The 24,589-nt window shown below is 36.3% G+C and overlaps 1 protein-coding gene across 1 annotated transcript in view; it reads left to right on the plus strand.

Moving 5' to 3' along the window:
- Positions 1-23,375, plus strand: part of LOC124541890 — a 69,285-nt gene extending 45,910 nt beyond the window's left edge. The window contains exons 3-11 of the mRNA XM_047119802.1: positions 12,379-12,487; positions 12,930-13,393; positions 14,036-14,175; positions 14,903-14,999; positions 15,472-15,821; positions 17,970-18,119; positions 18,833-19,001; positions 20,028-20,306; positions 22,787-23,375. Of these exons, the coding sequence (XP_046975758.1) occupies positions 12,379-12,487; positions 12,930-13,393; positions 14,036-14,175; positions 14,903-14,999; positions 15,472-15,821; positions 17,970-18,119; positions 18,833-19,001; positions 20,028-20,306; positions 22,787-23,101 (2,073 nt within the window). The 3' untranslated portion in view covers positions 23,102-23,375. The remainder of the gene's footprint in view (positions 1-12,378; positions 12,488-12,929; positions 13,394-14,035; positions 14,176-14,902; positions 15,000-15,471; positions 15,822-17,969; positions 18,120-18,832; positions 19,002-20,027; positions 20,307-22,786) is intronic.
- The last annotated feature ends 1,214 nt before the right edge of the window (positions 23,376-24,589 follow it).

The raw sequence follows: 24,589 nt of genomic DNA on the forward strand, positions 1-24,589 counted from the left end.
AAATATTAAATGGTAAGTACCACACCTCATAGACATGGTGCATCATTGATCTTGGGTTTGTAGTATTCCCGGATACATTGGTTCAGTCAAATAGGTATATCTGTGGAGCGATAGGATACATAATGAATGGGTTTTATTATCCATAGCTTGCATAGAGACCGTAAAACAAATATCCACCTAATTACCCCCTAATTATAGTATATTAGTGGTCGTTAATTATAAGATTACGAACGTAAACAACATTGATATTTCGAATATTATCATGTCGGATGACTAGCTGATGCCTGACTCCTCGTTAACAGAGTCGGATGTGGTCCGAACGCTTCACGTGCTTGAAATAAATGTGACGAAAAACTATTACATTGCTGTTACTGGAGTAACAATACAAAAGCTTTTTGGCTATATTTGACTCAGGAGTTTGTAGCCCAATGATGATAAGAGGTTAGCACAAATGCCAAGCTAAATTGGTTTCTTGGTGACCAAAGTAAAAGCTTCTTGGCTATGTTTGACTCAGGAGTTTGGAGCTCAATGATGATAAGAGGTTAGCACAAAAGTCAAGCTAAAATGGTTCCTTGGTGACCAAAGTAAAAGCTTTTTGGCTATGTTTGACTCAGGAGTTTGGAGCCCAATGATGATAAGAGGTTAGCGCAAAAGTCAAGCTAAATTGGTTTCTTGGTGACCATGTTTTGCTTAAATAAAGAAAGGAACTAGACCAAGCTAGATGCTATATATGAGGGTCCTTTAAAGGTACATTGATTCGTAATATATGATAAATGTGGCTCAGCTGGGCGATGCGTTGTCATCATCATAACATAAGCACTCACAGCTGTTCCCTATGTATGCTTAGATTTTTAAGATTATGCAAATTTTCTGTGGTTTTCACGGATGCAATACTGATACTAAATGTACTAAAGAGTTTATTTATTTACGATATGATATTAGCAACGTCTTGTACGTGTCATCTTCTTTACTATATCATCCATCTTTTATAGACAAAAACCTTCCTATCGAATCACTCTATCTATTAAAAAAAACCGCATCAAAATCCGTTGCGTAGTTTTAAAGATCTGAACATACAGGGGCAGACAGCGCTAAGCGACTTTGTTTGATACTATGTTATGATGACGATAGTAATGATATACTAAATAAGACCTACCACCTGCCCTCATACATAAGTGAACAATAAATGTGAAAGTTCGTCTGTTTTTGCGATCACAGTTCATCACCTACATAGCCTTCGAAAGGCACAATTTGAAACACAAAGACCGACTTACGGTACATTTGTATTCAATTCAGGTGACCAGTATTAATGTTATCTATTTTACTTTCTATATTGTATGTTTTATTTTTATTGTTAATACTGGTCGTTCATTGCAAATTTGACCAACAACAATAGCAAAATTTCCCACTGCTGGGCTAAGGCCACCTTGCTGCTCCAATCCGGATTGGTGGAATACACATGTGGCACAATTTCTATGAAATTAGAATTATTTATTAAAAACGTTCGTTGTGTAATTTCAAAGATCTAAGCAAACATAGGGACAGACAGCGACTATACTATGTTTTTTTACTATGTTATGATAATTAGGGAATATATACAAACCAGGGGCCTTATAAACCTTCTCCGTCATGTGACGTCACGAGCTTACTTGAGCAACTATGACGCCTACGACTTTGATTCAGAGAAGCCTTGATATTTTACGTATCATACTAGTTAAGATTTGTAGATACTCATGATCGTCGACTTTGTATGCTTGCGAGCTAGGTGTTATTTCAGGGCGCATCTTAACTTATGATCATAATTCCAAACCACGTAATTAATTTATGTTTATAATTCATCTCGTACTAAAACATAGTGAGACCGGCATGTGTCTGATTTCCACCAAGCTGCATTGGAGCAGCGTGGTGTATGCTTTCAACCATCTCGACAAAGGGAGAGATGGCCTTAGCCCAGCAGTGGGATATTTAAAAGCTGTTAATGTTATGTTATATAGTACTTAGGAACCCACGTGATAAGCTTGTCTTAATCCAAACAAAGGCGGCTAATGATACTTGATCACGCATCTGCGAGAAATAACCCAACGACGGAATAGCGTCAGGTTTTATAATTAATTGTTTGATTATGGAAAATAATAATGGATTATCAATAATAGCATGGGTAAACCTGTTAACTATTGGTCTGACCGGGGCCTCAGACTTAATGGTCTGTACCTACTTAATGGCTCAAATTGTAGCGATGACATATTAGCTAGAATTAACTAAGAAAGAACGAATGGAATGAGTGATTGAATGGAAATTAATAAATGGGCACAAGATTGATTATTAAATCTCTGAAATTATGGCAATGATATATTTGCTAGAAAACAAAATCAAAATAAACTTTATTCAAGTAGGCTTTTACAAGGACTTTTAAATCGTTAGTTAACAATTATGTAATGTTAAGTTAGCACCGGTTCGGAATGTAGATTCTACCGAGAAGAACCGACAAAAAACTCAGTAGTTAAACTTTTTCAACATTTAAGAAACATCATGACTTAAGGAAGAACGAATGAAATGAACGATTGAATGGTAATATTTTCCCAAGATTTATTACTTGATCTCTGAAATTATGAATAAGAACTGTTCGCTATAAATATCATGTACTCACTAAGAACGAATGAAATGGCTATGTAAAAGTACATTTTTTAAGTATTTAAAATTATGATAAGACTTTTTTAAAGTAAAACATTTTTCTAGTTTACATTTTTCATCTGTTTGTATATTGATAGTGCAAGATAAGAGCGATGACGTAACAAATGTGACGTCACGATGGCGTTGGTATGGGTTACGTAAGATTTCCTTGATTGATTCATTGATTGTTTTTAAAAAAGAATACAAGTAGTCGCCCGCGGCTTCGCTTGCGTTTAAGGGTGTTGGTTGTCATGTGTTAGGTAATAAAAGTAGCCTATGTCCTTTTTTGAGTTTAACTTTGCTTCATATCCAATCTCATCAAATTCAACAACAACAACAACAGCCTGTAAATTGCCACTGCTGGGCTAAAGGCCTCCTCTCCCTTTGAGGAGAAGGTTTGTAACGTATTCCACAACGCTGTTCCAATGCGGGTTGGTGGAATGCACATGTGGCAGAATTTCTATGAAATTTGTCACATGAAGGTTTCCTCACGATGTTTTCCTTCACCGCTGAGCACGAGATGAATTATGAAGACAAATTAAGCACATGAAACAGCGTTGCTTGCCTGGGTTTGAACCCGCAATCATCGGTTATGATGCAGGCGTTCTAACCACTGGGCCATCTCGACTCATCAAGTTTGGTTCAGCGGTTTAGGTCGTGAAAGAGCGACAGACAGATAGACAGACAGAGCTACTCTCGAATTTATAATATTAATATCTATATTATATATCTATCACCGTAGAATAGTAATACCGTTAGACTGTAATCTGTCACGCGAGATTGTAAACTGCCAAAGTATTGTGATAATGAAACGTCATAAATCTCACTCTTTAAGTTAGGTTAGTGTGTATAATTTCACTAAAAAATTTTTAAAAATAGAATGTCTGGTGAGTTAGTCGAACCTACTCAGATGGTATTGTTTCATTAGTTTAATATCCGTTGATGGACTACGCTGCTTTTAATTTTACTCCTTTAGAGGGTATAAGGGGGTAACACTGTTGCCGTAATGTCAGCTAGCCTTTGTATTGATCTTAACATTTCAAATAAAGTTTCCCAAAAAGAAATCGTTTCCTAATAATAAAGCAAAATATAACATTTAAGATGACTCATTGTGTTATTTGGACATGAGTCAAATTGCTCTATAAGGGCATTGTATACGCATGCGCGGAATGCGTAACGATATTCCATACGTATGTACAGCTGACTTAAAAAATAGTATTCATATAGATGTTCGTCTATGTTCGCTTGGCTTTAGCGATAGAAACGTGAGAATATAATCAGAATATAAAATATACATATGTATATATACAATCGTTATGTGCGTGTGTTGACCGTCGATGAAGCTAGAGGTGATAATCCTGGGAATAGAAACAGGTCATCATTAATATTGTATGGGTTTAAGTTATATACCGTTTGATTGTATGTGTACATTGGACCATTTTTACGATACCAATCTGTTACCGAGCTTTGCGAGTGAGCTGATGTGACCCTTGTGCCTGTAGTCTGTAGTGTTTATGTCAATCTTAACTAGTTTCCAGAACTAGGCCTGTTTTGTAAATATAATTAAATACATTACTCTGTGTTATGGAAAATCAGAAGTAACGACGGTACCACAAACACCCAGACCCAAGACAACAAAGGAAACTCAAGAACTTTTTCTACATCGACTCGGCTGGTTGGAGTCTCGTAGTGGCGTTCCCATGAAAACCGGTGTACACACAACTCGACCATGGAGGTCGTCGAATTATATATATAGATACAATTATATTGTTTGTTTATAAGAAACCGTGATAATCTTAGATAAGAAAGGAAAGGCATACTTATAATATCTGGTTTCTTTCACAAAGACGAGTTTCTTGATACGACTTTACACGGGTACATCGTCTGAAAAATTGAAGAAGAAGGGATATATAATATTAAAATTCTCGGCTTATGTCCCCCAAAACATAAATTTAAACCTTCCTCTTGATTCGCTCTGTGTATTGATGTAGAACGCATTAATAACCGTTGTGTAGTTTAAAAGATCTAATCGTGCAAACGACAGGAAGCGACTTTGTTATGTACTTTGCAAAGATTATCTTCTTTCACCAAATTTGAGTAGAAATCTGCGAACAAAACTACTAAGAATATTGAACATTGTTAACCTGATTTCATCTTCGTAGTTTAAAAACCTATTTGCGCCCTTTGGGGGTAAGTTTGACATGGTAAACGGCACTCCTATGTCGTCATACTTATATCGTCATGACCCCTCTTCCCCTCCGCTCTCTAGTCCCTCATATTTATATGACTTACATGTATATGATATTTTTTTATTGCTATAGGTATATTATTTTATCGATAATAAACTAAACTATGTTTCGATTTGTGTTTTGTTTTAAATAACTTCTTCATTTATTTGAATAGCGATGTTTTACTTCCGCCATTTTTCCCATAGCGGTCATATTTTAACGAAGTTGATAAATGTCACTTGAATGTCACGTTTGTCCAACCGGGAATATAGCAATAATGTTTAACGCCTGAGAAACGACACAGAGTAATCTTACTAATATTATAAATGCTAAACTTTGGACGGATAGATGTTCGGTGGGGAAAGGCTGAACGGATTTTAATAAAGTTTCAGCACAGAGGTATACTCTAAAATCGCATATAGAGTACTTAACACGACGGCGAGAGCTGAGATGGCCCATTGGTTAGAACGCGTCTGTCTTAACCGATGATTTCGGGTTCAATTTTTCGTTCAAATTTCGGCAAGCACCGCTGATTCATGAGCTTAATTTGTCTTTATAATTCATTTCGTGCTCAGCGGTGAAGGAAAACATCGTGAGGAAACCTGCACGTGACAAATTTTAAAGAAATTCTGCCACATGTGTATTCCAGCAACCCGCATTGAAACAGCGCGGTGGAATATGTTCCAAACCTTCTCCTAAAAAGAGAGGAGGCCTTTAGCCCAGCAATGGGAATTTTACAGGCTGTTGTTGTTGTTTGTTGTAACACGACGGCGAAGCCACGGCCTGAAACTAATCTATATATGTATTATAAGTGAGAAAATATCTCTGTCTGTCCGTCGCTCATTCACGACAAAACCGCTGAACCGAATTTGATGAAATTTGGTATAAAGCTGACTTGAACTCCAAGATTTTTTTTGTCTAAAACATGACAACTAACACCCTAAAATGCTAGCGAAGACGCGGGCGACTAGTATTATAAATGGAAGTATGTTTGTTACACAATCACAACATAACGACTGAACGGATCTGAATGAAAATTAACTCAGAGATAGAGTATAGTCTGGAATAGCATATAGGGTACTGTTTTCGAAGAAATGCTTCTTACTACTACTACACACTGCCCCCTCCCGTCACTCCGGTGAAAAACAGTTGAGAAATAATTTAAAAAAAGAACACAGACTTGTATAAAATTGCAGATTGATAGCAGATGATACCTTAACTTGTAATGACATTTACATATTACATAATGTGTTTTAGGTGGTAGCGTTTTGTTAATTAAGATTCTAAAGCCGTTGGTCCGCTATTGTGTACGATAACTCCTGCGCAGTTAGCTAATATACATTATAGATATCACATCAGAGCAATGGCAAGCTGTGTATATATCAACGTAAGATAACAAAATTCGTTAGATTACAATCTCACGAGACAGATTGTAATCTAACAAATTTTGTAATCTTACGGTGGCATATATATTTTATTCTTTTTGTCTTTATTGTACAACACAGCGAAATTAAACTAAATACAAAATAGATTTGACGACCTCCGTGGTCGAGTGGTGTGTACAATGGTTTTCATGGGTACGCCACTCTGAGGTTCCGGGTTCGATTCCCGACCGAGTCGATGTAGATTACCATTAGTTTTCTATGTTGTCTTGGGTCTGGGTGTTTGTGGTTCCTTCGTTACTTCTGATTTCCATAACACAAGTGCTTCAGCTACTTACATTGGCATCAGAGTAATGTATGTGATGTTGTCTCATATTTAAAAAAATATATTTAGATTTGGCCTTAATAAAAAATAAAACAGGCATACAATTTTGGCGACATCGCTACATAGCGATCTCTTCCAGGCAACCAACGGTGTAGAATAGGAGAGCTCATAGAATATATGAGAGGTGCAGTAATAATAAATAAAGTGACATGAATTTATTACTATTGACTAAAACTATGAAATATATGTAAATATAAACTACACAAATATATATGTAGTCTCTAACAAAGGATACACCCTAAGTAAACATTCTTAAAATAAAACAGTATAAGGTTTACAAATGTTATGTGCTCCATCAATTATAGGAGGGCATGCATCATCATTCTCCTGCCCTTATCCCATAATCAAATATTCCATATGCATAATCAAATATTCTACTGAAACTTGGAAGACGATGATTGGAAATTGATGGGGGTAATTTTTGTAAGAACTTGATCAGTTATTCTACCGACAAACAACAGTACTCAGTATTGTTGTGTTCCGGTTTGAAGGGTGTGTGAGCCAGTGTAACTACAGGCACAAGGGACATAACATCTTAGTTCCCAAGGTTGGTGGCACATTGACGATGTAAGGAATATTTAATATTTCTTACAGCGTCATTGTCTATGGGTGATTGTAACCACTTACCATCAGGTGGCCCATATGCTCGTCCGCCAAACTATACCAAAAAAAATAAATAAGGAAAAGTGCGATGTCTAAATCAAGTCAAAGTAATGGACAATATATATGTATAGCGAAATACTCACTGATTAATCAAGAAATCTCAGAAGATAACACCTACAAACTGGTGATTTGGTTCCCTATAGGGTGTATACATTCGCTAATATCGGCCAATCTTCCCCCTGAGGGGGTGAAACGGGTATTATAAGTTTGAGTTTTATAAATTGCGCGCGGGAAGCCGCAGGTTCATCTAGTTTGTAATATAAGAAGTATGTTTACAAATGCTATCAAAATAATTGCTATTAATATTTTGTGATTAGCACGAATGTATATACAAATTGTTTTATATTATTTTCATAATATATACGATTGTCGTTATGTATGCATGTATTGTACGACACAACTTAGATGTAGCATCGGCAAATTCAATAAAACTGATTATGCCGACGCTATTCGTCGATACAGATTCTCGCGTCAGTTCAACCCGAGAAAGCAAGTGCATGTAAATCGACGTGTCAAATTGACAAATATATTAAGTCATATGATATTAAAAGTTATTACGTTTGTGCAAAGATCATATTCGCATAATAAATAAATATTGATAGTTTGGGATAGTGTTCTTAATTCGGATGTGATCGTTTTTACGAATTTTGCCGATGCGACATCTGTTTTTTTAAGTTTTAGTTTGGCGGACGAGCATATGGGCCACCTGATGGTAAGTGGTCACCATCACCCATAGACAATGACGCTGTAAGAAATATTAAATATTCCTTACATCGTCAAAGCGCCACCAACCTTGGAAACTAAGATGTTATGTCCCTTGTGCCTGTAGTTACACTGGCTCACTCATCCTTCAAACCGGAACACAACAATACTGAGTACTGTTATTTGGTAGAATAACTGATGAGTGGGTGGTACCTACCCAGACGGGTAGCCTACCACCAAGTGTTGTGTCGTACTATACCTACATAACAATCATTGTACTAATTATTCGCAATGTTAAGATTATATGCGGTTAGTATAAAGGAATGTCTTTTTGTGTCATTCGGCGTCCGTCTGTCTGATGGTTCAATGTTTTGGAGGAGTTATCGCGATTGTTATTAGTGATGTCGATAAGAAATATTTTTATCGATAGATTTTATGATTTTTTTATCGATGTGATTTTGCTTACCTATTTAGAAAATGAGTTGGATTTTGTATAAATTACATAAGTTTGAAGTTCTAGAGTTTGTTTTAGGTCAATACTTAATTAACGTCATAAGTGATTCAAAGGATAGAGATCGTTGAACTTAACAGACGATAATGGGTTCAATTTATGTTTTTAATTAAACTCGTGTTTGCCAGTTGAGGAAAATATCGTGAGGACATCAGCACGTGACGTATCCAATTGTTCTATGCGTTGTGTGTGTACCACTAGCTCCACTTATGGGTAATCTCATCAGAAGGAACATAGTTCTCCTGGAGAGTCTACACTGTTGTACATCCTCATGGCCTATTATCATCCGAACCCATTGATGTACCGCCGGTCTTGACGTCAAGAACACATCGCAATAACTACATATAACAACAATATCGAATTCCGAGTAAATTAATGAGATAACAACATTAATTGTTGTATTGAAAATAAAAACAAATCAATTATCTGTCACGGAACAACGCGGTAATTAGTATATCGATAAACGTTTAACACATCACTAATTGACGTTATCATAATTGTTATTGTACTATGTTTGGTGACCTAGCCTCGTTTGCGTATATCGGACGGTGTTATACGATAGTCTTAATTTATGATATTCGCTATTTTTTGAGCCGCAATGGCTCAGTGGTTAGAAGGCGTGCATCTTAACCAATGATTGATTCGACGACCTCCATGGTCGTTTAGTGTGTACACCGGTTTTCATGGCACGCCATTCCTTATCATATAGAAAAAGTGTATTAGTTTTCTATGTTGTCTTGGGTTTGGGTGTTTGTGGTACCACCGTTACTTCTGATTTCCCATAACAAATGCTTTAGCTACTTACATTGGGATCAGAGTAATGTATGTGATGTTGTCCAATATTTATTTATGTATTTGTAGATTGCGGGTTCAATCTCACGCAAACATCAGTTTATAAATTAATCTCGTGCTCGGCGGTTAAAGAAAACATCGTGAGGAAACTTGCATGTGACTTGAACGAATTTCTGCCACATTTGTGCCAACCTGCATTGAAACAGCGTGGTGGAATATGTTCCAAACCTTCCACTCAAAAGGAGAGGAGATTTCAACCCAGTATTGGGCAATTTACAGGCTGTTAATGTATTTATATAAGTTATCGTTTTACCCGACCAAAATGAAAACGTTTTATTTTCTTTTTAATTGCAAGAAAACTACATCCCTTTTAAAAAGCAACTCCTTATCAGAATATGTATGATTGCAAATATAGTGACTAAAATATACAATAATAGTTGTATAGAATCTTCTTACTGATTATTCACTACAGCATAACGCGGTCCAACTATTTATCGTTTGTAATTTTCTTATTGTACGAAATAGTATACTCTGAATTCCCGACAAGGCTGGTGCGAAAGATTTGAGGAACGCTTTTGACAGATTACTTTTTCTTTTCTTTCTTAAACAGTACTTAAGTGTTAATGTATACTGTCCAAGATGTTTTTTAAAGGTGCTTTTTTATTTTAGTTGTTGTGGATGTGTTTGCGTGTGTGCTTGTGTGTATATTTTTGTTTGGTGATATAAATATACGATAAAGGTTTTTAAAAGAAAATTTGTTGGTATGTAATTTGTCGGTCCAGTAGTTTTGCGGTGAAAGACCAACAGACCGTCAGACGTACATTCGCATTTATATTATTAGTATAGGTTTTGATGAAATAATTCTCAGGCGGCAAGTTGAGTATAAAAATTTGATGACGCCACGTTTTGGTACACTTCGCGTGAAAGAAAAGTGAGATATGACGAAGAGAGAAAGAGAGGTCGCTTTTTTGTAACTAAAATCGATCGTATTATATGTCGTATCATAATAAACACGTAATTAAATTGGCGTGTCTGTTTGTAATACTAAAATAATTTTACTCAATGCATATGTTTACACGGAACATATACCATAAAAATATTTTTTACAATTTCTGTCGATCTGTCTGCCTGTCTGTGTTATTCCGTCTAATCTCTGGAAACTTTTAACCAATTTTGAAGGGACTTTCATTGTCAGATATCTAGACTGAAGTAATAAAGAGTAACTTAGGCAACTTACATTTTATATATAAAAAAAAGTCACACTGCAATGTCCAAATACTGTCTAGATTGACGAATTAATAAGTTATAGTAAAATCTGTGAAGTAAATTATATATTTTTTTTGTTAAATTCAAAAGCAAATGAAGTTGCGGTATCAGCTAGGTATTATATAAGAATATTATACTACAATGACAATCAATCCTACCTACATCTTAAGTCTGCCTCGTTTTAATAATCAAATTTTAATTTAAAGATATTTATTATTTAATATAATAATTTAAGTTACAATTGTTAATAAAAGTTGCCTTATCACGAGCGTATTGATAGTTTAAATAAACAAATGATTAAGCAAGGTTATTTCAATTAAAAATTTATACAATGCGAAGTTGGGTCTTAGAAAATGTATATTGGAATTATTATTATAAATTAATAACTTGTGTATTGTACGGCTATCGAGGTTAGGGTGGGCTATTCCCCAAGGTAGACTACCTGAATAATTAGTTTTGACCTGGATAGTCAAGTCTACATTCCTAACTGGGGTACGAGGGTTGAAAAGTAGCAACCCCGAGTTTGGGCGCCTTACCTATATGGTATAGTGTAACACTATAGATAAGGCACCCCAGAAGGTCTCTTAAAGACTAATCTATGGGGATAGGCGATCGTCAGAACACTACCTACTTGTGGTCCTTAGTACGGTCAGTGAGTCAGTCACATCATTCTTAAACCCGCAATCATCGGTTAAGATGCACGCGTTCTAACCACTGGGCCATCTCACTCTTTTGAGAATATTACACTTAACTACTCACACCCACTATCATAGTTCCGATAGCTGTTTCGTCGAAGTACTAAACACAATTTTTTTCCGAAAAGCCATTATGAATATCATGGATTAATCAAGCTTTCGATTAATGATATAGTGTCCATTCGCTATCAGATGTTGTTTATTTGGCTTTTGTCCTCTTGTGGTAGGAATAGACCACACCGTTTATATATTTTGAAGTTAATAACTATACTCTAGTACTTTTCAATAGTTTACCTTGTAACTATATAAACACAATCATATAGCTGAATGTCATTAACGTTGTAATAATAGCCTGTGCTTCTTTTCCACCGCCCGTATTTCGCGTGTCTTCCAGTTTACGTCATCAAACGCCAAGGGTGGGACGAATGACGTCACAATTCGTGCAAATACGAATGCCAATCGAGACTTCAATAGTTTCTTTGGTCGCAGTGCAATTTAAAATTTCCATGCCAATAGTATAAAATCTTATTATAAGTGTGTAAAATTTAGATGTTCTTGTAACCCACGCAAAAACGGTTACTCTAATTTTGATGAAAATTGGATAGGAAATAACTTATGTCCGGACTGATTTGAACACATAGGCATTTGTGACCTGAACTTAGACTACCTAACACTTGACCCTCAAACGAGGATGTGAAGCAAGTTCAGAAATGTTTTAAATTGAGTTTGAGAATTGCTGGAATTTCGGAATTATTTTGTCTGGTATAGAAAATCGAATGGAAAAAAGGAATGGAATGAAAAGTCTTGAAAAATTGGACGAGTAAATGGAATACGTGATAATTGATCAAAATTCGCTGATGATATTACGCTCTTTCTATATCTGTTTTCCTCTACCTTAAGATTGCTTGTAAGAGATCGCTGTGCTAGCGATAAGGCTGCCTCTTGTATATCTTTTAACTAACCGTGTATATGTGATTTATTTACTGGTGTACAATAAAGAGTGTTTTGATTTTGATTTTTGATATTTGGATAAGGATCTTGTATGTGTTGTTACTGGATTCATAATTTTTCGTTACGTTTTCAGCTGAACCGTCTGATGACGGAGATCTACGAGACCGTGAAGGCAGCTTGCAACATGGACGAGAACAAACCGGGGAGCTTCCCCACTGATCTCTCAGACGCAACCAGTGAAGGTGAGTCGGCTTTCCACAATAGACTGGATTCTATCAGATAAGGCTATGTATCTTGTAGAGAGGTGTAATGTCTCTTAGGTGTTTTTGAATAATGGAACTATTTGTGCCGAAACTGATTAATTTTTTGGGTACATTTAAAAGTATGAGTTTCGATATGTATATTCATATTATAAATGTGAAAGAAACTTTATCTGTCTGTCTAAATGTCGCTCTTTCACAACCAAACCGCTGAAATGTATTTAATGAAATTTGGTATGAAGCAAACTTGAACTCTAAGAAAGGACATAGGTATTTTTTTGCCTAACGACTGACAACCAACATCTTCAAACGCGGGCGACTGCTATAGTTATATTTACAGCTGCACAGTTAATAGCGTTAAGTATAAGTCAGAGTCAAAGTTAGGTAGTTGAGCAAAGTTAATGTTGTGATCTCCTTTTTCCAGAATCAGTAACCCTTACAAGGAGTCTGACTGAAAAGAGGAAGAATTACGTCCGTCGAGTCTCATCAAGGGTGGCATATTTGGACAAGAATGTCAAAACGCGTTTCAGACACCAAACATCCATCTGCTCGTACAAATCAGAAATCTTAGACAACCCATACTCCACATTTCGATCCTGGAAAAGTTTCAGAACTTCACAGAGCAACCTGGCCAGGGATAAAATGGAGCGTCACGATTCCACTGATTCGAAGATCAATCTGACGGATTCCAGTGGTAACATATTGTCCATAAAGGACATGGTCAGCGACGATTCCCTGGATAATCTGAGTATTGATGAGAAGGCGGGCTGTTTGGACATTGATCTGCCCTTCGTGCCCAGAGATAAGGGTCTCTTCAATGTGTGTCTGCTGGTAGGACTGAATTATATGACCGGTGAGGCGTACGTCAAGAGCGTATTTCCGAGTCAGGTGAGATAATTAATAATTAATTATAAAACCAAGCAAAAATGTTTAGTACTCTTTCGGTTTGAAAATGTGGGTGAGCCAAGTGAGGTGAAAATGTGTAACTACATATACAAGACATAGACATAGGACATACCTTAGTACGCAAGACATTTAAGCAATGGTTATGTTATGCATTTGTTCAGTGGTGACAACTTACCATCAAGTGTCCATTAAATTCTTCTCAGTAATTTGAAGTGTACCCCGCCAAGTGACCTGATTACTTGTCAGTAGATATATTATAATATATATGACATTATGTTAAAAAACTATGTTCATCACGTGACCGGTTAACGATCCTGAGATGATCAATAGTGTCATAAAAATGACATTTATAATTCGGTCACGCTTCAACCATTTACGGGTAGATTTTAATTTTATAGGTTTCGATATGAGCGTGACAGAAGATGCGAAATGTTTGAGAGTAAAAGAGATAGCTGTTTGCAAACAATTGCGCTTCAAATGTTTAGTTGGCATACATCTCATACACAGACTGCTATACAACATGACATATCTAAAAAGTTTCTAGAAATTTCCAAATATCTCAATCAAATTATGTCATTGATATTATGTGTATCTGATATAATATGTTGTTAATTTTGTTTCTAGGTACAAGTACCGCCACATATAGAGAACTTAATATTTCCCGAAACAATAAGTTCGGGAACGATCGGCGAATGGGCGACAGAGACGGCTGCACAGTGCTACTCGCTCGTACTTACAGATGAGAGGGGAGAGCGAGCCTATGGGTGAGTTGATAGTATTATTTGGGCTTTTTGTAAGTCCATCTGGATTGAAAACATTAATAGCCTGTAAATTTCCCACTGCTGGGCTAAGGCTTTCTCTCCCTTTGAAGAGAAGGCTTGGAACATATTCCACCACGGTGTTCGAACGCAGTTGGTTGGATACATAAATTAATATTAATTTAAATAATTGTATTAACTAACATGACTGTATTTTTTAAATGTTGAAAAAGTAACAACTGAGTTTCTTGCCGGTTCTTCTCGGTAGGATCTACTTTCCGAACCGGTGGTAGCTTCACTTAATTGTTAAATGACGATTCAAATGTGCTTGTAAAAGCCTAATTGAATAAAGTTTATTTTGATTTTGATTTTGAGTGGGAGAGTTTCATCGAAATGAGTCACATGCAGATTTTCTTCCTTAAAATGTGTTTGAAATTCAACTCGAGCTCAGCTATGAAGGAAAGCATCGTGAGAAAACCTACATGTGCCGAATTTAAAGGGTATTCTGCAACGTGAATTCAACTAACCGCATTGAAGCAGCGTGGTAGATTATGCCTCTAAACCTTCTCCTAAAAAGGCCATCTGCCTTAGCCTAGATGTGGGAAATTTACAGGCTGACATTTAATTATGGATAGTGGTGACCAATTTCAACTATAGGCTCTTCTGTCAGTCTGCCTACCTGATGTAATTTTTAATATGTGTACTGATTTCGATAATGCATTTGTTTTTACAGCTACTGCCGTCGAGTGCTCCCAGAGGGCGCCACTACATGCCTCCCTCTCTGCTATTGTCTCATTGGCAAGTACAGAGCGCCTGGTTTTTATTATAAGGTGAGTTATATTAATTATAACTTTTATCAAATCATAGAACTTATATCACCAAGTTTCAAACTACGAGGTTTTTGATTGATTATTATTATTGATTTTAAACTACTGATAATTAAACTTATTTTGTAGGCTGTTGTTAACGGTACAATTCCATAATGACTTGTGAAGTTTTTTGTACCTTAAGCCTTAAGTTTTGTGTATCTTAAACCGAGATGGCCCAGTGGTTAAAACGCGTGCATTTTAACCGATGATTGCAGATTTTCATGTGCTTAATTTGTTTTTATAATTCATCTCGTGCTCGGTATTAAGGAAAACTTTGTGAGGAAACCTGATTGTGTTTAATTTCATCGAAATTCTGCCACATGTGTATTCCACCTCGCATTGGAACAGCGTTGTGGAATATATTGCATACAAACCTCTTCAAAGTAGTGGGAAAACAGGACGTTAGTATAATGTAATGTATGTTTAATTCTAGGTATTACAAGAGATCGAATCGCACCACGGCAATTCAGAGGTCGAAATCAATCAAATACTACAGCAATTATTTGAAACGGATTTCCCGAACCCAGGGGAACAGATATCGATAACGTACACGAACGTCAGCAAGGATAAGTCTAGGAACTCAGTCAGCCTGGGTGACATACACAAGTGCAAGACGATGCCTGATCCCAGGAGAAACGAGAGCACCATGAACGTGTCAGTCAGGAAGGATCTCTCAGGGTCTCAGGTCTTGGAGGACAGTGACGCCGTCAGCCATGAGTTGCCGGAGTATTATGACTTGGAGAATAATAATCGACCAAGATTATTGAGCATAGAGAGACCCAGGTAACGTTATTGTATTACCGGCACATTGCCGTTATCATTATTTTTGGTACCCATATGTGGCTGCCGAGCGATCGTGGGTTGTCGGGCGAAGATAATTAAAATCACGCGTATGAGATTGTTTTACAACATCCAATAGTTATTACAACGAAATATTATCCATACAGTGTCTGTTTGTAATATTAAAATAACCGCTTTCTGCTACATGCATTTGTCTTTATATACGGTACACATACCAAAACACACATTTTTAGAATTTTTGTCTGTCTGTCTGTCTGTCTGTCTGTCTGTCTGTCTCTGTTTGTTCCGGGTAATCTCTGGAACGGTTGGGCCGATTTGAACAGGACTTTCATTGGCGGGTAGGTAATGTACTAAGGCGTAACTTAGGCTACTTATTATACGCAAATAATACAAAGTTTTGGAAATATAAGCGCCCAACTTAAGTTGAGCTCTTTCTGATATGGTTGTCGATATGAATTGGGGGTCAGCTTATACTGGTACTTGATCGGGTGTATGTTGCAATTTTGCACGCCACGCCACGCGGACGTCGTCGTCTGTTTGTATTTTTTCTACTACGTGGACATGAAAGTATATACGGTACACATGCCAAAACGTATAATTGTAGAAGTTTATAATGTGATGTCGTAAGCAAACAAATTCTGTAGTATGTTTAGTATCAGTATTGCACCAATAGTCAGTAATACAATCAACTCAGGTAATGACGCTCTACCAGGCACGTTTTGTTTCTGCGAGATGCAATTGATTGTTTTCCGTTTGACTTCGCTTACAAAAGAGACTGAAGTCGCGTCAGAGCGAAGAGACGTCAAAACCGCCACAATTTAAAAAGGTTGCTATCCCATATCATAATCGCATTTGACGTTTCTTGATGCTCTCAAAATACAGTGGCGCCGTCATATTATTAATCACTAGCTGTGTGAAAAAATTGTAGCCTAAGTTACTCCGTATTATATCAGTTATCTGTTCAGCCGTTTCAGTCGGTCAGCCGTTCCAGAGATTAGCCGGAACAAACAGACCGACAAAAATTGTAAAAAAAGTTATTTTGGTATATGTACTTTGTATACATACATACATATATACAAATGCATTGAGTAAAAAAGGGCTATTTTAATATCACAAACAGACACTCCAATTTTATTATATGTATAGATTACATGGTATAAAACATAGTCGCTTACTGTCTGGTTCTATGTTTGGTTAGATCTTTGAAATTACGCAACGAATTTTGATGCCTTTTTAATAGATAGAGTGATTAGAGATAGATTTTGGTGTATAATACATGGACAATATAGTAAAGAAACACTGATAATTTTAGAAGTTTCTAATGTGATGTCGTAACATCTTTTGTAGTATATTTATTATCTGTATTTTACCCATGCTAAGCCAATCGCTAGTTAATATCATAAATGGGAAAGTTTGAATGGATATTTGTTGTTAAATCACGCCATAACGACCGACAAATAAGCCACCTGATGGTAAGTGGTCACCCAGCAATGACGCTCTAAGAAATTACCATTCCTGACTAAGTTAAAGTGCTGAGATATATCCCTTGTACATAGACACATGTATTACATACAAAAACCTTCCTCTCGAACCCCTCTATCTATTCGAAAAAATCGCATCAAAATTCGTTGCGTAATTTTAAAGATCTAAGCATACATAGGGATAGACAGCGGTAATCGAATTTTTTTTTTTTTATGTTATAGGTTGGCGGACGAGCATATGGGCCACCTGATGGAAAGTGGTCACCATCACCCATAGACAATGACACTGTAAGATATATTACCTTACATCGTCAATGGGCCACCAACCTTGGGAACTAAGATGTTATGTCCCTTGTGCCTGTAGTTACACTGGCTCACTCACCCTTCAAACCGGAACACAACAATACTGAGTACTGTTATTTGGCGGTAGAATAACTGATGAGTGGGTGGTACCTACCCAGACGGGCTTGCACAAAGCCCTACGACCAAGTGTTTGGCCACCATTTGTTTTATATATAATAATTAAGATTTTAAGTGCAGGAGTAAAAATATTAAACAACTCTGACCTTGAATTATCCTATTGCTAGAGAATAACATACTATGTATTATGTAGCATTTATATATAATTAAAGATATATTTCGTCAATAGGACTAGGATTATAAAGCGTCCCTTGGATCCAAGAGCTGATGAGGACAACGTGTCGATATTACTGGACACCTTCGGAGCTGGTCTCGTGATCAAGGTTTTTGGATCGTTACTCTTGGAGCGGAAGGTTATCATCATGGGTGATGAATTGAGGTGAGATTTTTGTATATAAAATGGTGGGTCAAGTGGGATAATTCGTATTTAGTCATTGGGGGGGGGGGGGTGTCTGACGTCATCTCACAAGTAACATTCTTTCTAACCATATCGTCTTTCACACAATCCATCCATCGTTTTATTGACGATTCCCTGCCTCTATATCCACCCACATTTCTCAAGACATTCCTCACAATATGTTCCTCATTCCTTCGCATAACATGGTTTAGGTTGGCGGACGAGCATATGGGCCACCTGATGGTAAGTGGTCACCATCACCCATAGACAATGACGCTGTAAGAAAATATTAAATATTCCTAACATCGTCAATGTGCCACCGGCCTTGGGAACTAAGATGTTATGTCCCTTGTGCCTGTAGTTACACTGGCTCACTCAACCTTCAAACCGGAACACAAAAATACTGAGTACTGTTATTTGGCGGTAAAATAACTGGTGAGTGGGTGGTACCTACCCAGACGGGCTTGCCCGCCCACAATTTCTCGGCTATCGTTGTCTCTTTCAAACTTCCTCTTATGTACTCATTCCTTACTCTATCACACATTCCTCTCAGCATTCTCATCTCCGCTAAATGCAATTGTCTTTCAGTCATCCCTTTTGTAGCCCAACACTCTGATCCATACAGAACAGTAGGTCTGATCATGGTCTTAATTGACTTTGAATATTAATATCGACTGATAAATCATTTATTCCAGTGTCATCTCTTCGTGTATGGAAGCGTTACAGAGCGCTCTGTACCCCTTCGTGTGGCAGCAACCCCTAATATCGACCATCCCCTCTCAGATACAGAGGGATGTGCTCACAGCGCCGCTACCGATTTTAGCAGCTATGTTGTCAGACCACAACCCCGCCCAGATCGAAGAGGTAATATACATAACAGAACACTTTATTTAAATTATATACTGTTTTATATAATTTAAACAAACTATAAATTCCCACTGCTGTGCTAAAGGCCTCCTCTTCCTTTGAGGAGAAGAAGAACATATTTCACCACGCTGTTCCAATGCGGGTTGGTGGAATACAAATGTGGCAGAATTTCTATGAAATTTGTCACATGCAGGTTTCCTCACGATGTTTTCCTTCACCGCTGAGCACGAGATGAATTATAAAGACAAATTAAGCACATGAATCAGCGGTGCTCGCCTGGGTTTGAACCCGCAATCATCGGCTAAGATGCACGCGTTCTAACCACTGGGCCATCTCGACTCTTATTATATATATAAATTATATAATTAATTTTAATTATCACTAGCAACCCGCCCCGGTTTCGCTCTGGTGCAAAGCTGATACTAAATACACTACAGTATTTGTTTATTCACGGCATCACATTAGAAACTTCTAATATTATCAGTGTTGAAGCTTGGAATTAATACCTGTTGACCTCCAGGCAGGATATATTAATTTAAATAATTGTATTTAACTAACATGACTTTGTATGTTTTAAATGTTGAAAAAGAGTAACTACTGAGTTTCTTGCCAGTTCTTCTCGGTAGGATCTACTTTCCGAACCGGTGGTAGCTTCACTTAATTGTTAAATGACGATTCAAAATTGCTTGTAAAAGCCTACTTGAATAAAGTTTACTTTGATTTTGATTTTATTGGCCTGATGATTGCGCGTTCAAACCCAGACAAGCACCACTGAATATTCATGTGCTTAATTTGTGTTTGTAATTCATATCGTGCTCTGCGGTGAAGGAAAACATCGTGAGGAAACCTGCATATGTCAAATTTCATAAAAATTCTACCAAATGTGTATTCCACCAACCCGTTCCCAATATGTTCCAAAACTTAAAATCTTATTATTATCTTATAATATTCTTAAATATTATCTTCAAAAAATTTACAGGCTGTTGTTGTTATTGTATTAATCAATATCTCATAACCTTCCAGGGTATGCTCATAGATCTGACACACCCATCAAAGGTCCTGTTCTACCAGGGGGATGAATCGACGATCCTGCCGACAGCCAGCTACAAGACCCTTAAGACCTCGCTACACATGGAGTCAATAAAGCACAAGGACAAACACGAGGACACGAAGACAAGGAACGTTATGATATCGGAGGCGTTTTTGAGATTCTTCGTCGACATTTTGGGCGATTTCTGGAAGTTCTTTTCTGATGGTGAAGTTGGGGACAGCGATTTGGGAAAGAACGGCGTTGTTTTTGATGTGAGTAGAATAGAATAGAATGTATTTATTTGAAACACAGGCACAGGTATTACAATAAAAAAGGAACAAGAGAAACAAAAAAATCTACGAACTAACTAAAACTATGACAGTAAATCCAAAAACAATTATGTGCGTAGACATGTACACATGGAAAGCCTGCAAATATGCCGTGTCCCATTCAGCGAAATATGGGTCCTAAAAAAAAAACCCAATGCTGATTTTCAATGGTCACCTTTTTGTCGTATTCATCGCTGTGACGGGCAGCGACAAAGACATCGAATTAACATAATAATAATTACGTGTCCTATTATATCATGCCAGTGTAACTACAGGCACAAGGGACATAACATCTTGGTTCCCAAGGTTGGTGGCACATTGACGGTGTAAGGTATAGTTAATATTTCTTACAGCGTCATTGTCTATGGGTGATGGTGACTATTACCATCAGGTGGCCCATATGCTCGCCCGCCAACCTATAACATAAAAAAATGAGATAGTGATTATCTATTTGAATGATTCCATGTCCATTCTTAAAGGATCTGAAGAGAAGAACATTCTCTATCTCACTCTTTCATTCTCCTTTCATAAACCGTTAGGAGGGTAACTGTAACGAGTTTAGGATAGTCGATTTGAGTGCTTTCCGTGAGATAGAAATGGGAACACTCAATAGGCTATTTGACAATGCGAAAAGTAAATTGTGAATTATTGTAATCAGTGTATATTATGAGTTTAAAAATGGTTATTCACTAACGAAAGATAAAATTAATACTTAATTTATTCAAAAATCAATAAATAAAAATGCATTTTTTCAAACGTTTGTCACGTGACACAAAACGCTCCTGATTGGCCGGGCTTATGATGAAGTCACTTTCTTGTATACCTTGCTTTTCTACTATATGTAACACAGATTAAAATACAGCAAACTGACGTCACCGACCCCATTGCAACGCCATATTGTCCAAGTAGCGTTTTCGCGCGCTATTTAAATATGGAATTTTCAATATGATATTTTTCGGCAAATATGCACTAGAAATAATCAATTGTACTTTTACTGGGTTCTTTAACCTCTACTAAATAATATAAAATGGATTTTAAAAATCAGTCTAATAGCCTCCTATAATATCATGCGATAATGATTATCTATTTGAATGATTCCATGTCCATTCTTAAAGGATCTGAAGGGAGTAAGAACATGACATTCTCTATCTTACTCTTTCGTTCTCCTTTCATAAACCGATAGGAGGGAAGCTGCAACGAGTTTAGGATCGATTTGAGTGCTTTCCGTGACAAAGAAATGGAAACACTCAATTTTCCTGACACTATAGTGTCAGTGTGAGTTTTCGACTAAGATTTTCACACACAAGTGTAGTGAACTTAGGACCTGTGGTAGTGGATCTATCTGTCTGTCTGAGTCTGGTAATTTCTGGACATAGTTGGCTTAAATCTTTTAGATTTTGGCTGCGACGATCTTATTCGTTCCTGAAGATTCAAACTCATGGCCCAACATTTTTATCGAATTAAATCAAAATAAACTTTATTCAAGTAGGCTTTTACAAGCACTTTTGAATCGTCATTTTACAATTAAGTGAAGCTACCACTGATTCGGAAAGTAGATTCTACCGAGAAGAACCGGCAAGAAACTCAGTAGTTACTCTTTTTTAACATTTAAAAACTACAAAGTCATGTTAGTTAATACAATTATTTAAATGTTGACTTCCAAGCAGGATATATTATATCCTGCTTGGAAGCAGGATATATTAAGCAGGATATATTATATCCTGCTTGGAAGTCAACAGGTATTAATCTTGTATCGAATAATATACGTTTTTTACCAATGTATTTTTTATAAACGATTTGAATTTACGAAACGGCAAAGTTAAATTCTTGTTTTCTTTTACAGTATAGTTAAGTATAGGGATAAAAGATCCAACTGGTGGTAAATAGTCACACAGGCCATAGATATAAGCACTGTGAAAAATCATAACTATTTCTTACTTAGCTAAGATTCGACGTCCATTGTGCCTTTAGATATACAGGCTTGTTTACCTTAATAGTACACAACAATACTAAGTTTTGCTTTGCGGTGGTAGAATATCTGATGAGCGGGTGGTACCTACCCAGACGGTCAGTACAAAGTCACCAAGTATATATATATATACAACAACAGCCTGTAAATTCCCACTGCTGGGCTAAAGACCTCCTCTCCCTTTGAGGAGAAGGTTTGGAACATATTCCACCACGCTGTTCCAATGCGGGTTGGTGGAATGCACATGTGGCAGAATTTATATGAAATTTGTCACATGAAGTTTTCTTCACGATGTTTTCCTTCACCGCTGAGTACGAGATGAATTATAAAGACAAATTAAGCACATGAAACAGTAGTGCGTGCCTGGGTTTGAACCCGCAACCATCGGTTAAGATGCACGCGTTCTAACCACTGGGCCATCTCGAGTATATATATATAAACCTTTTTATTACAGAAAGAAGCCTTCATCAAGAACTCGAGTTCAAAGCAAGTGCAATATTTCCTGGAATGGTTTACCGAAACAGCAATGTTCAACCATTTCATACAGAACATGGCGACGTGCTACCACGACCTACCGTTACCGAACGATTACATCAATAAGGACTTAGTCGACACTCCCCTACCGAACTTCTATGAACTGTTTCACGAAAGAGTTAAGAGTCGCAGTAAAACGCAAAATCAAAAGAGCGATTCCAAGTTGAACTATAAAAACGCAGTTAATAAAAAAGTTAAAATGTTAAAAACTAAACTAAGAGATCTAGTTGCGTAGATGATTAAGATATTGCTAGTTTGAAAGGTGCCTTAAAATTGTTATTAATGTGTACTGTCAGTCTGAATATTGCCTTATTAGAAAAAGAAATTAGAACATATCGCTTAAGCCGCCTTAGTTGTTATTAATAAACGGCTTTACTTATAAATATTATTTAAGAGAGTGATTACTTAAATATTGCTATCTTTTTCTAACGAATATCAAATCAGTAATGAGTAAAAGAGACAAATTATTGTTTAAGAAGTAAAGCCGTAGAATAAAACCGTTGATATGAAATATAAAAAACATTCCTTAAGTATATAAAAAAAAATCTAAATTTAAAACAAAATCGTTATTAGTAAAAAATATTTTCTCGTTATATAAATAGTATATAACACAGTGATTTTAATTTAATTCGTACAATTGAATACACTTGAAACTAATACCTAAATGTTATTTGTGTTTTTATAATCTGTGACACTTATCTCCACAGATTATAAAACAAAGTCGCTTCCAGCTGTCTGTTAGATCGTTTAAACTATGCAAAGGATTAATGTGATGTCCATAAATACACAGAGTCATTCAAAAAGAATATATGTATATATGTTTTAAGAAAAGGCAAGAAAATTAATGTTCAAGAAAAGATGTTTTTTTCTATCTGTAAGAGGTTGATACCCGTGTAGAACCGGCATAGCTAGTCTGTATATATTAATTGGTATGAACAGCTTAATAACTCCTTTCTCCTATTCCTTCTCTTTCTGGCTTTCTATCTTCCATATTTTTATTTTTCTATGGCAACTGTACCTGGTAGGGTTAACAAAAAAAAATTTCGAAATATAAAAATCTTTTTCTTTTCTTGTTTTCAATCATCATTATTTTCGATTTTCCAGAAATATATACTGAATATATGTTCAGTATATGACTAGAAAAGTATATAAAATTAAAGTAACAATGTTAGTAAACAAAAGGTTCTATGTATGCAGTGCAGTACCTATAGACTTATACAGTCTTAAATACCGGAAATAATATATTATATACAGGGTTATTGGTAAAACGTACATCCGTTAGGAGGTGATAGGGGTGACTATTTGCGATAATTTTAACCCCCATATGCATGATCCAGAAGTGAACCATTTTTGAGTTATCACGTCTTTATAGCTTTTTTCAAAATATGTCAAAAATGCAACTACAAAAATTTATTTAGAAAAAAATATCAATTACTAGAATTACCAATAACCCTGTTTATAAAAGAAGTTATTTTTTGTTACGCCAAATATTTTAATTTTGAAGCGACTGAATATGAGAGGCATATGTACTAATATACCTATTTATGTAATAATATATAATTAAACATTCTCCGAAATGTCCTACATCTTGTATAAGTTTTGTGTATATTGGTTTAGCAACTTCGGTAAGGCGTTAAAAAGCTTCTCAATATTGATGAATATTTTAAATTATGTTCATAAAATCTAAAACAATTTTGATACAAGATATAAGTCTCAAAATCGT

This window comes from Vanessa cardui, chromosome 29 (assembly GCF_905220365.1).
Source record: "Vanessa cardui chromosome 29, ilVanCard2.1, whole genome shotgun sequence".
Lineage (NCBI taxonomy): Eukaryota > Metazoa > Arthropoda > Insecta > Lepidoptera > Nymphalidae > Vanessa > Vanessa cardui.